This window comes from Panicum virgatum, chromosome 5N, assembly GCF_016808335.1.
Source record: "Panicum virgatum strain AP13 chromosome 5N, P.virgatum_v5, whole genome shotgun sequence".
NCBI lineage: Eukaryota > Viridiplantae > Streptophyta > Magnoliopsida > Poales > Poaceae > Panicum > Panicum virgatum.
In genome coordinates, this window is record NC_053149.1 from 2,339,908 (window position 1) to 2,353,258 (window position 13,351).

At 49.1% G+C, this 13,351-nt stretch overlaps 2 protein-coding genes across 2 annotated transcripts; both read right to left on the reverse strand.

Moving 5' to 3' along the window:
• Window positions 1-3,813: 3,813 nt before the first annotated feature.
• On the reverse strand, window positions 3,814-4,642 carry LOC120676801 (signaling peptide TAXIMIN 1-like). Its single transcript, XM_039958129.1, has 2 exons — window positions 4,346-4,642; window positions 3,814-4,189 (listed from the first exon to the last, which is right to left on the reverse strand). The coding sequence occupies exons 1-2, from the start codon at window positions 4,453-4,455 to the stop codon at window positions 4,066-4,068; spliced, it is 234 nt and encodes a 77-aa protein (XP_039814063.1). The 5' UTR covers window positions 4,456-4,642; the 3' UTR covers window positions 3,814-4,065.
• A 1,428-nt stretch (window positions 4,643-6,070) lies between these two features.
• Window positions 6,071-13,139, reverse strand: LOC120672520 (protein DWARF 53-like). Its single transcript, XM_039952955.1, is given in 4 exon segments — window positions 6,071-8,648; window positions 8,777-9,017; window positions 11,741-12,771; window positions 12,773-13,139. Coding segments are annotated over 4 exon segments (3,393 nt in total). The 5' UTR covers window positions 12,911-13,139; the 3' UTR covers window positions 6,071-6,665.
• Window positions 13,140-13,351: the final 212 nt, after the last annotated feature.

Sequence of the window (13,351 nt, forward strand, 5' to 3'; positions counted from 1 at the left end):
AAAATAAATCAATGTTTTTCACATAATTTTAAAATTTTCCCAACATTTCTTATCGTTACAGGGAATTTAATATAAAGAAAATAATTGTTTGCCTTCTAAATTAAATGAGGTTGCTTGTTGGTTATGCATTCATGCTGAGTTGTATTTGTTTAATTGATTGGGTTCAGTTGAATTTAAATTCGCCAAATTCAAATTCAAATGAATGTGTTTGAATCGTTTTCAAAAATGGAAAACCCTTTCTTTCTTCCCCTCTCTTGTTTCGGCCCAGCCCATCTCTCCTTTCTCCCTCTCCCTTTTTCTTTTCTCTCCCGCGGCCCAAAGTCCCACTGCCGGCCCATTCCTTTTTTTCTCTCCCGGCCCAGCCCGCTCCGGTTTCTCCCTCTTTCTCCCTCTGCCACGCGGGGCCCGCCCGTCAGGGTTTTCCCCTACCCCGGGTCGGGCACGGACTCTGCAGTCCGGCCACACCCCGTGCCGCCGCTCCGCGCCTTGGCGCGCACGCCAAGGGGCCCTACTCCGGCCTATAAAAGGCGCCGCCTGCACCCCTTGAACCCCTCAAACCGAAGCCGCAGCCTCGCCTCGCAAACCCTAGCTCCCGCGCGCCGCCACCATTGTTGGAGCTTGGAGCTCCGAGCCGCACCGCCATTCCGCGTGGTTCCCATCGACCTCAAGCCGCCTCGGAGCTTCGCGTCAAGGTGGGGGAGCCCGCAGACCCGTTCTCTCCCTCCCTCTCGCTCTTTTCCGCCCGGAACCGCTCGCCGGAGCTCCGCCGCGTCTGCTCGCCGCCGCGCGCCTAGCTCCGCTCGCCTAGGTCCTGCGCAGGTGCCCTAGGTGGCTTCGCCGTATCGCGCGCATGCTCCCCAACCTAAGCCCGAGCCGAAACCCTGCTCGGATGGCCGTTTTGGCCTGCGCCGGTGACACTGCCGCCGCCTAGCTCGCTGCCGGCCGTGCCCAGCGCCGCCGCTACCCGCCCCAAACCGCCCTGGCCGTCCGATTTCCATCCGACGGTCGAGATCCCATCTAACCTAGGTCAAACCAGTGTTGTACCGGTCAACAGTGTCCTTTTTGCAAATAAGCCCCTCGGTTTTATCAAAATCAACCCGCCATCCAGGGGCGGACAGGGGCCTAGCCCCCCTGGTCCCCAAATTTACATTAGAAATTTAAATTTTGATAAAATTTTTATATAAATTTGTATGGTTGCCCCCCTAACAATGAAAAAATGAACTTCCTGGCTCCGCCCCTGCCGCCGTCCTACGCAGTTGAAAAGTATTTACAAACCAGTCCTTTGTTTTCCGTTTTAGCCCCTGAGCTTTTCTAAAATAGAACCCGCCGTCCCTAGTTTGCTCTTTTGCAGATCTAACCCCAAGTTTAACCTGTTTTGCGAGCGCAGTTTACTTTGTCTTGCAAATCTCCTCTGCTAGCCCCTGTAGTTTAGGTTTAAACTTGTTTTAGTCCCTGGTTTCTTTAGAGCTGGCCCCTAGAAGTTTAAATCTATCGCAAACAAGTACTTAGAACCTTGTTTTAGCCATAACTTCTTCGTTTTAACTCTGTTTTCATCGATTCTCGCGCTCACGTGGTCCTTACAATGTGTGCGATAGCTTTATGACCTTGTTATCCTCTGTGAGCACAGTTTGCTGTGTCTTGCAAATCTTTCCCGCTAGTCTTCAACTCTATAGTTAATCGCGACTAGATCGCTGAAGCACCGTTTAGTCTATAGAATCGTCGTTTTAGTTCCGTTTTCTGTGTTTCTTGCGCTCTCGTAACCGTAGTAGCGACCCCTATCCTTTAGTACGCTCTTTTAAAGCCTTTCTTTTGTTTTTGTGTATTGTTCTTAGATGTATCTTCTTATTTGCTTTGTATGTTTGCCCATGATTGCTCCGAGTAGAAGAATCGCTGTTCGAAGATTGAAGATCAAGTTTTCCATGCGAGCCAGAGCTGAAGAGCAGTAAGAGTAGCTTTTCGTTAGAAAAAGACAAGTGACCCTAACCATCTTTCTGTCTATGCTTATTTACAAGAGTATTATGATGATTTAATTGGAACATGGAGAACTACCCAAGAAAATAGTACAACCACAATACTATATGACTCTGGTCTTGGCTGATTAATTAGAGACTCTAGCTTGTGACAATCTTACCGAAAGGGCAAGAGGGGATGCATCGACGGGGTATAGCTCGGTCCTCTTGGGGCAATTGGTATTGTTTAATGGTCATTTGGTAAGGTACCACCTCATTAAGACAGTGTTATGACTGCTTTGACTTGAAACCTTAGCGGATTGCCATAGGTTAGGGAATCTTTGTAAAGGCCTCGTAGCGTCCCTATGCAATCACACCTCGGAAGTGTGGTATTGTGCCTAGCTAGCACATTGCGTGGTTGGGTTCAAAGTTCTTTGAAACTTTTACGCGAATTGTGGTGAAAGTGTACAACCTCTGTAGAGTGTAAAACTGATATATCAGCCGTGCTCACGGTCAGGAGCGGCTTGGACCCTCACATGATTAATTTAATTTAAAGATGAAATTAAATCACTTTCTGGTTATTTCTTGTGGGCTTGCTGAGTACCAACCATAAGTGGACTCACCCTTGCTTACTGCTGCTCAGAAGGAGAAAGTTATGGTGAAGTCTATTGAAGGTGTTACTGAGTTCTAGGCGTACGCAGCCCCCAGTCGATTGCATGTGCAGTTTGAAGCCTTCGTTTCTGGGATAAGCTGTATAACTCTGATAGTCTTTTATCTGCTGTATTTTCTCTTTTCGTGATACTGTTACTGATTATTCACTTATAATGTCTCTATATGTATGAAACTTGATCCTGGCATATATATAGCTATGCATTCGGTTTTGTCCTTAAAACCGGGTGTGACAGTTTCGTCGGCGGTGGAGACGTACATGAGGCGGGCCGAATTGGGCCTCAAACCGAATTCGGGTGGGCTGAGTGACAGACCTGCCTTGGTCGAGCCGAAAAATTCTTCTTGACCATGCTTGGCTGGATTTGTATTTATTTTCCTCATCATCAGAAAAATTGATCAGATTCGGGGCATGAAAAGATAATTTGGATCTTACACTTTTACTATTAATTAAGATATAAAAATATTTCAATTGTGATGGCGAGAGAGAGATAATAAAATTTTGTTGCGGGCATAATAACTCATCAATTCTTTCTTCCTCGTGCTTCAGAACTTTCTCCACTGCTGCCTCAGCCGCGTTCAATTTGTTTTTTCAAGTAGCAGGTTAGTTGCTGGCATAATGCAATTGGTGAAGTTAACAGCATCAACTCTTCTTCTCTGCTACAGTTAATCGCACCCGCTACTAATTGCTATGCTTGCCGTTGCATATTTCTTTGTTGCATGCATACTAAGGGACCGTACGGCTCGGTTGTGAGGTGGTCCGTTGGAACCCGTAGAGGCCGGAGGAGCTTCAAGAAGAATAAGAAACAAAAGCCCACAGCACGCTGGTAACTGGGCCTATTGGGTCCAGTACGGGAGGTGTTGCTTAAGCACAACCAATGGCTGAGGCCCACATAGCTACACCGTCGACGCCGCATCTTGCTTGCGGAGTCTTTCGGCTCCTTGCCTCCTTGCCCGACGGGCCCCGGCACCCTGCCGCCGCGGAAGGTTCCCAGAGTATGCTTCGCCGTGGCTGTCTGACCTCCTCGAATACACGCAAGGCAGCCGTGGTCAAGTTCAGTGTGCTGTGTGCCGATGAGCCGATCACAACGTAGCAGTCGCTGGTCATCGTCATCCCCACAGCTGCTAGTCACTGTCAGTAATCAGACGCAAGACCAGGCGCTGCCGAAAAATCGAAAGGCGCAGAATGACAGAGCACTCAAGAACAATAGTACGTACTAGCATTACTCGTCGATCACAAAAGTAGAGTCAACAAATCTCTGGAAATGAATCGCAGAATCCACCAAAGTATCAAGACGAATCAAACAAATCAACCGGCCGGTGATACGAATATACAGCGAGCGAGAAATCCGTGGACGACGCACACCACACGAGTGCCGATGAATCCACAAAAGCAAAGCAGAGCAGGATGATCGATCTCTACTGTCCTGTGCTAGCTGTGGACTTATCATCAGCAGGGTATCTTGGAGGTGAACCAGGTCATGACATGGAGCGGCGCCTTGACGAGCTCCACCGCCACCTCCAGCAGCAGCGTCACGCAGAGGCAGCACGGGCAGATGCACGAGATGGGCAGCCTGCGTCAGAGCATCAGCAGCCTACTTATTAATCAATCTCGCCGCGGACAAGGGCTCATCTGATCTGATCTGATCCAGCGGAGGAAAAGAAGAGGAAAGGGGGTGGGGGAATTCTAATTCTGAAGAAGCTAATTGAGGCAGGCAGCGACGACGCACCCGATGATCCAGATGATGGCGCCGACGAAGGAGACGATGACGGCGAGGAGCGCGAAGGGCAGGCCCAGCAGCCACCCCAGGGGCCGGCACTCGCCGTCGCCGCAGCACATCCTCGACCAGTCGCAGTCGATGGCGTCGCGTCGCTTGCTGCGCTGGAGCCTGTCGTGCTTAGCTAGCTAGGCGTGTGGAACCAAGGAGAGGCGCAAGACTACAAGAGGGAGAGTAGTATATATGGAGGCCGGCCGGGCGCGGAGAAGCCGGACACGCTTTCTCGTCTGACCAATCCATCCAGGTGATGGCCATGGCGCTGGCGCGCGATGCAGCGGCCGCGGACCGGCTGACGGCTGCCGCCCATGCCATGTGGAGTTGGTTGGAAGGCGAGGTGGCCAAGGTCCGGCTCCGGCCGCGGCGGTTTCGCTGGGCTGACGCCACCCACGGACCCGTTGAATTCCACGCCCCGGTGCAAGTGCAAGCAAGCCACCAGATCGTCCAAAACCCAACGATTTCACCATCAAAAAGTTGGTAACCTTCCGTTCTGTGACGCGTGCGTGTACTCCATGCATACGGCCATACAGGTAAGGAAGGAGCTTCGCGATGACTCAATTCGTTCACGATAGCATACTGCTCCCTCCATCCCAAAATAAATACAATTCTAGAACCAAACACATAAACCAATGGTAGGTGTAAAATTACCAGTGAATGAGATATTAGATGTCTTTTATGAGAATCTTCCGGAAACTGGCTTGTCTTTAGTGGTAGGTGGGTCAAAATTAACATTTTTGTGGGACAGATTTTGAACTCTAGAATTACATTTATTTTGGGACAGAGGGAGTATATTTGTAGGAGCAGTAGGTAACCATCAGTTTCAGGGGCCAGCGCAGCGTACTGCTAATCTTATTCAGCAGGAACCGTGCTGTAGAGTGTTGAGACATTTTGTTAGCTCACTGAGCTGGCAGAGTGTTATCTCATTCAGCCTAAGCAACCATCCTGGCAGAAACTACGAAGACAAAAAGGACACCCGATGCGCCAATGTGCTGCTATTTCAGTTTTCGACCTACAGATGGTCTTACGCCAGCAAGTATCATCTTCAAAGCCTCAAAGGCATGGAACATATTAGGTTAAGATAATCAACTACAAAAAATAAAGTATGTATGTATACTTAGTATACAAGCATCACATGGAAGGAAGCTGTAATGATGAGGCATCAGAACCAAAGAAATTGCATACTCCAGCCACAAAAGATTGTGAGCGGGCATATCACCCAACTGTCCATCCAAAGAAATACTCTGACAACTAGCACTAATATAACAGCTCATCATTCATACAAAACAAGTATCACCATTATGTATAACTAATACAAACCCCATCAGTTGTGGTGATTTCATTCCATGATCAGTTTAACATAGGTAAATGGAATTATCTAACATATTATGCACCCTTAGCAACAACTTAAAAGGAAGCTACCAGAAGCACAGCTTAGTACGCATATGCTGCAAAAACACAGCTTACACTAGTTAATACGCATAAGCATAACACCAATCACCATCAAGGCAACATTGATCAGTGCAACATCCACATTCCACCAGCACTAATCTGTACTCGGATTAAAGGCCAGGAGGGAACTGAAAAGTACAGAGTATATAATTCCAAGAAGTCACCAACAAATCACTTCTGCTACTTCTCACAAAGTCAAAAACATCAAATGTGTGGAATGAACCGCAGATATGAAAGCACACCAAGGTGTCAAGACACAGAAATTTAACTACGTGGTCATTGTATTCAGTCGCATCTTCCAGATCATCCCAATGCAATAATTGCTCAATCAAGAAAAAGATAATAAACTAATCTTCCGTGACGCATCCTTCTTGGACTGACTACACTAATCATGGATTCATGATGATAAAGCTTTGCTGTGAAGATATGCAATCAACCATACACATTAACCAGTACAGCCTTTAGGGCCATAAATTACAGGGCTGGAGACAACATATGGTATCTCACTAAGCTTGCTGCAGAATGACGAATTGGGATTGTCTGTGTTCTACAAATCCAAATCCACCATGAATGTTCTCTTAAGTAATCCAGCAACCTCCAGCTCAGTTCCAGACTTCAGGTTTCCAGCCTACAAGATCTGGTGCCCCGCTTGACAGCAGGTATCTTTGCAATCACACTGCTCTTTGCTTATTCACCAACCAAAATTAATGATGGCGTCATGCTATACTATCAATACCGCTATACTAGTAGTATTTACTATGACGGCCGCCAATACTTACAGCTACCTATAATGCAAATAAACCATCCCTATACAGACACATCATCATCATCCATCTATGATGATGATTTTTGAGGGAAGTAGACCTCCAAAACCTTCATCTTTCACAAGCGTGTCCTCGCACGCGACCAGTCTCAGAGTAGACCCACTCGCATCCTTACACTTGACCTTCAGCTGCTCAAGGCTCCTGGCAAACACCTCCTCCACCCATGTCCGCACAGGCCGCTTCTCTGAATCTGATGCCCATGCTGCTGCTGCCAACATTTGCTCCATGGCCCCAACATCTATCTCTAGCCTGCACCCAGAACCCACAACACTGCTCATGGTATTGATAAACTCCTCAAGCAATTCCTCGCAGAGTTTGCCAAAGTCAATCGGTTTGAAATTGATTGACTCATCAACTGAACGCAACAGGTTATCAACAGATCCATCTGGGTTGCCAGACGAGTAGTCGTGGCTGCTGCTGCTGCTGCTGCTGTTGTCATCGCCATCATCGGCTTCGGCCTCGTCGACAGGAAGGTTCAAGTCAAATGGAATGCTAGATGTTCTATGCAGTCGCTTACATGTGCTCGGCGGCTTTTCTAGCTTTCCTTCACCATCATCAGATATGTTGAGCTTCCTCTTACTGAAAGAATTGGAGTACAGAGATGCTTGAATGTCGCTCAAGGAGTGCCTGGAGGAAACTACCGCTTTACCTCCAGGGCCTCCAACGATGTTCGCTGTGCCTGGCTCAACTATGATCTTCAGTTGATGTCCACGAGTTGCAAGAACCTTTTCTTCCGAGAAAGAATGCCCCTCTTCCATTCCAAAAGAGGCATCTTTGCATCCTTGGACCATTCTTGTAGACAAAACTACAATCGAGTCATTAAGATCAGCCACCCTCCCCCCATGCAAGTCTTTGTACCTGCCAGTCTCAATGGCATGAGTCAGGCTCTCCTGAACAAGGAAGTCAGCTTTGTCGATGTTATCAAGGAATATAACTGATCGTGGCTTCTTTCTTAACTCCTCAAAGATACAGTCTGTGGCACGCTTTGCTCTGAAATTGGAGTTGCCCCAGTCCTGGAGGCTAAGGTCCAGATAAATCAGGTTATCTGAGCTACCGTGAACCAGCTCTGCAAGTGCCAAACCAACTCTCTGTTTGGAAATGCTGTCAGGGCCATGGAAACTAAACCATATGTCATTCTTCATGTTTGCACCACGGCGCCTCTCCATCGATCGGCACCGCACGATGGATGCACCAATGGCACTCAAGGCTTCCTCCTGCCTCCCAACTGCTTTAAACAAGTGTTCCACAAGTAGCTTGTAATTGCTCAAATCAAACCTTTGTGCTGCATGGGGTGAAGGCCTCTGCCATTGGCCAAAGGCAGAAGTGCCTCCCAAAACTGCTGAATGCAGAGAACTAGGTGATGTTTGACCCCAGTTTGAGGAACTCCTGGAGCAAGAGTAAGGCTGCACAGAGAACTGGGGAGGCTTTATATTCAAATCATCAATCTTCTTGGGCATCAGTTGTATTGACACATCGGCATGCTCTACATGTTTACCCAGGGCATTACTTGAATCCTTGGAAGAAGATCCACGAGGGGTGGCCAAAACCAAATCAGTTGCCACAGGTGCAGAAGATGATGGTGACACATGATCTTCACGGTTGTCACAATTGGATGAAATTCTATGTTGGGATTGCACAGCCCTATCATTAAGGGGTTCATCACCCTTTGATTGCCTGACTTGAAGGTTCAATACAAGGTCTGCATTCCTTTGGTTGGAAATAGATGGCGATGAAATACTCTTTGCAGTTGTGTTGATATGTGAGGCAGACACCGCCGAAGGTTTAATAACCTCCCTTTGAACTAAAACTGCCTCTGAACCTTGGCTTGGATTTGGTCCTCTTTCCCTGTCATCTGGAACACCAATGTAATGTGGGGGATCTCTGTTGATCCTCTGGCAACCTTTATGGAGCCGCAGGCAATACTCGTTCCACTTCTTCTGTAGATTCAGTATTTTTGTATTCAATACCATCTGATCATCTCTAACCTGCACTGAAGAAAAACTGCACATCTTTTATACCAATCATATCCAAAAATATTCATATATCAGCATGCTGTGCAAGTTGCATTCGCTACTTAACTTCAAAATTTTAGAAGATAGAAGTAAGCTCACACCTTGACTGCATCAAACCCACTGTTAGGACCCATCATGCTGCCATTCTGCAGAGAAGGTAGATCTTCCTGGTGAGATTCAGCTGTAATGCCACTTCCTCTAATGATAGTTGCAGCTTCTTGCTCATATCTGTTGTTGCACTGTTGACACCGCAGGGCCTGAGGGCATGAATTTGCTGTGAGACTATTTGCTTCATAGGTATCGCACATAAAATCTCCAAAAGGAACAAACGACTCCATCATGCTGCAAATTACACGTTTGAAACTGTTAGATCCTGCTGATGCTATTGAGCATAACTTAAAACTCCTAAACAGTAGCCATCTGGTGGATGTTGATTTGTAAAGAACAGCACATGTTATGAGTTGTGGTTAACTTCTAGCACAAGAGATGGAAATACCATACAAGACTCAAGCTGTACAATTACCCAAATTTCTTAGAAGAATAAGGAGAAGATATCCAAATTCAAGCTATATTTAGCTGTGGACATTCCTGAATGAGGATGGTCATCAGACGCACTAAGCTATGGTTCAAGCCAAATAATTTTTTTATTCAGGACACTGCTTCATTTACTTATATTATCAAAATTATCCAGACCCAGGTATAAAGCATGGCTAGTAGTTTGGAACCACAAAATTCTCAACTAAAAATAGAGCAAATGGAGTTCATAATAGAAGCTTCAGCCAAGTGCTCCAATTCTTAATTTCTTCAGCTACTTAGTAACATATGCAGTTATGATACGAATAAAAAAAGATTAATATTGTACAGTTGCTACGCACACCTGAATGGCTGAACCCAAGTCCTGACTCCTGACTATGTGCACTAGAGCTCTAGACTGGAAACGTGCTCTAGTGGTAGTTTTTCCCTTTCTAGTTGGCCACAAAACTGTATTTCTTCCAGTGCACCACCTCATTCATTTTTTTGTTCTCTTTTTATTTCTTTATTTTCGCTGATGCTATATACTGGCAATGAAACCTCTAGTACAGGCAATGCATATGCAGTAAAAAAATAATCAAATTAATCTGAGAACATGGAACTAAAAACAAAGGTTGGAAATTAGCAAAATCATCATAAAGTAACAAACAAGCTATAGAATCAATAAAGAATACAGTTAGCAGCATCAGCGGAGCATCCAAAACAACGAGTAATAGAAAGTAAACATCAGCCGGTCGTAATAGCTGGATCATGTATCCAGAAGACACAGTAAAAATAGAGTGCAACTCGAAAGCTAAAGTCATAACATTTACATGTATAATATAAGTAAAAAACATCTCCAAATAGGCTATGCCTGTTGTCCATATGTTGCTTAAGTTGTCGTACCAAAGCCTCTCTGTTTCTCAAGGGACTGATATTATGTGTTTTTTAAAACAAAATAAAAGGGGACAACAGGCATGTTTACTTGATTACTAAAGCAAGCATGTCAGGACTCCAGATCAAAGTTTTTCAACAAAAGAACTATGCATCTTGGAATGAGTAAAACCGATAAAAAGGACAAGACAGTCATAGGAAGAAAAACATTCTAGTCGCGGAGTAGCATATTGACCAAAATGCGCCACTACTAAGGCCTCCTCCAGCGGTTGCCGCTGGCAGAGGCGACGTCGCCGGCCAGCATAGTAACAACAGTGCCTTGAAGTGCGTGCGTGTGAGAGGAAAATTGCTCTCGCTAGCCGGCAGCTGCAGCGCTAGCGCGGATGTCTGTGCACTGTTCATTGATTAAACAACTATTTTTGCCGGATGTCTCCAGCCATTGGAGGAGGCCTAATTGCAGTAGTATTACATGACCCGGGATCTATGATACGCGGGTACTTCGCAAAACTCACGTACCGGTATCGGATACCGTATCGGATACCCGTACTCCACGGATACTCCCGGATACGTATCCCGTAAGTATCGGACTATTTAGGTATTTTCAAATAATAAAAATAAATCGGATACTCGTGGGATACCTGTCCGATACCTTCAAACCCTAACAACACTACTCAATCGCTTCGTATAAAGGTCCTCCGTTCAGCTGTGCCACCCTCTCATCCCCACTCGCGCAGCCGCAGGCCCGCAGCAGCCTCGCACGGCTCCCTTGCTGTCACCGCCGCTCGGCCACCCGCCCACGCCTCCTCCTGCTCCTTCCCCGCTGCTCATCGCTCCCTTGCCGTCACCGCCGCCCGGCCACCCGCCCGTGCCTCCTCCTGCTCCTTCCCCATCGCTCGTTGCTCCCTTGCCGTCACCTCCGCCCGCCCACCCGTCCGTGCCTCCTACTGTTCCAGCGGCTGCATGGCCTGTCCAGACAGAGGCCCGCACATCTGTTAAAGCACTATTTAGGGTGGTGCTGCGCTGCTGAAGCTCGCCGCTGGCGGGCCGCCACGGCCGCCGGAGCACGCCTCTGGACGGCCCGCGCGGCCGCTAGAGAGGGAGACGATGAGCCGCGGCCGCCGGAGTGAGTGCCGGAGGTTGGGGAAGAAGATGACCCCATTCGTGGAACAGACGAACATGTAAGATAAAGGTTGGTTCTTTTTTCCTTTGCCCCTTCCTTTTTCTAATAATTATAGAACATATGAATATATGAGTTTATGACGCATTATAGTCCCTGGAACTTCTATTTTCTCACATTCTAGTTCCTGAAACTTTTATTTATTTTTATTTTTTTATTCATATTGGCGTATCCCCGTATCCTTATTTTTGGAAAAATGGCGTATCGGAGTACCCCCGTATCGCGTACCGGTATCCGTATCCGCGTATCCGGGCAACATAGCCCGGGATACGAGAAAAGTCCGGGAAACAGCCATGCTACAAAGGGCAAACACACAAACCCATACTCCTCAAACATTAAACTAATCATGCATCATAGTACTTGTGGAGATAACAAATTAACAGACATAAAAGAAACATCTTGCTTGCGATAAACGAGCGCACATGTATGCATAATAATAAAAAGGGGGGAACAAGTGGAGCGAGCCCAGATGGACAGAAGAGACCTGCTTGTTGTTGCAGGCTTGGGCAAGGCAGTAGCAGTGGTGGCAGGAGGCATGGCTCCAGCTGCTGCAGGGCCGGCGTCGCGCCTGACGGTGACTGGCAGCAGCTGGAGCTCCCAATCCTTGTCGACGAGCGGGAATTTGGAGAGGAAGGCGAGGTATGTCTCGTAGGTGGCCGACCAGCCCATGACCCAGAGTGTTTGCCCCGCTCTGTGCGTCTCGAGCAGGCGGGTAACCTCGGACACGACCCTGCGGCCCCTCTCCTGCAGCTGCAGGTCGGCCTCGTCGGGGACGAGGTCCTTGAGGTCACCGATGCTCAAGATGAGGCCGGAATCGGGTGCCGCAGCGGCGAGGTCCATTTGATTGACGGAGGTGGGGCCGACCGGGAGGATGCGGTAGGGCGACGTCCTGGCGAAGTCGTCGGCGGCGGATGCGGCCCCGACGCCGACGAGCATGGGGTTGCGTCCGCGGGAGAGGATCTCAGTGATGCGGTGGTGGTTGTTCTCTCCCGGGGCGGCGCCTGCGAGGGCGGGCGCGGGCGAGGGGACCTGGGCATCGTCTGCGGAAGCGAAGCTGCAGAGGAAGAGCGGCGGCGGGCGGGCGCGCGCGGGGAGGCGGCCGAGCAGCGGCACGGGCGGCGTGGGGCGGAGGATGGCGAGCTTGATGTCGCCGCTCCGGAATCCGGCGTCGGCGAAGACGCGGCTGACGAGGGGGTCGTCGAGGATGGCGAGGACGAGGTGGGAGAGGTCGACCTTGACGGCGTTGGGGGTTGTTGGGGCCTGGTGGTAGAAGTGGAAGGTGTCCGGGTTGCGGCGCTGGTTGGCCTGGGAGCGCTTGATGGCGGCCATGAGGGAGTTGGCGACGGGGGGCTCGAAGGCGGGATCATTTTGATTTTGGGAGGAGGAGGAGGAGGAGGGGAGGCGGTCGAGGGAGACGGCGAAGCAGAGCTCGAGCGCCTTGAGCTGGAGGCGCGGGGAGTAGGCGGCGCTGCGGGCTCGGGCGAGGGCGTCGCGGAGCAGCGGCGCGGCGGTGGGGGGCGAGGAGGGAGGAGATGAGGTGGAGGGAGGTGGTCTGGGCGTGGGCTCTGCGGCGCGCGGAGGCGACGGCGGCGTCGAGGGCGGCGATGGCGGCGGGAGAGAGGCACTGGCGCGCGGCGGGCACCGGCGTCGGCATGGCTGCCTGGGCCTGGGCCTGAGCCTGGATGTGGGATTAGATTTGACCGGGCATGGGGGCCGAGTGTAAATGTGGGAGGAGTGAAATGGGAAATAACGGAAAGCCCGAGGGCGTCTGCGCAAAAGGTTCCGAGGCAGGCAGGCGGCCAAGCAAGCAGGTGTCTGCAGGTGAAGAAAGGAAACAATAATTGAATTGGCTTGTGTGATGACTGATGAGTGAGAGAGGGCAGCAGCTGCGCTTGCTGTCTCTTATATATATATATTCTCATTTTTTCCATTCTTTCTTTGTTTCTCCTCATAAGAAAAGAAAAGAAAATGATAGCAGCAGCAGCTTTGCTCGCTGCTGCTGTGACTCACTCCATTTCCATTTCAGAGTCACTCTCTTTTGGGGGAGGAGAAAGGTGTCGTGGTGATGCTGTGGGGCCCACGCACCTCCACCTGC

Coding starts and splice junctions, on each gene's coding strand:
- LOC120676801 (XM_039958129.1), bottom strand. CDS start 4,455: ATGTGCTGCGGCGACGGCGAGTGCCGGCCCCTGGGGTGGCTGCTGGGC. Junction 4,190..4,345: donor GCCATCATCTGGATCATCGG/GTGCGTCGTCGC, acceptor GCTCTGACGCAG/GCTGCCCATCTCGTGCATCT.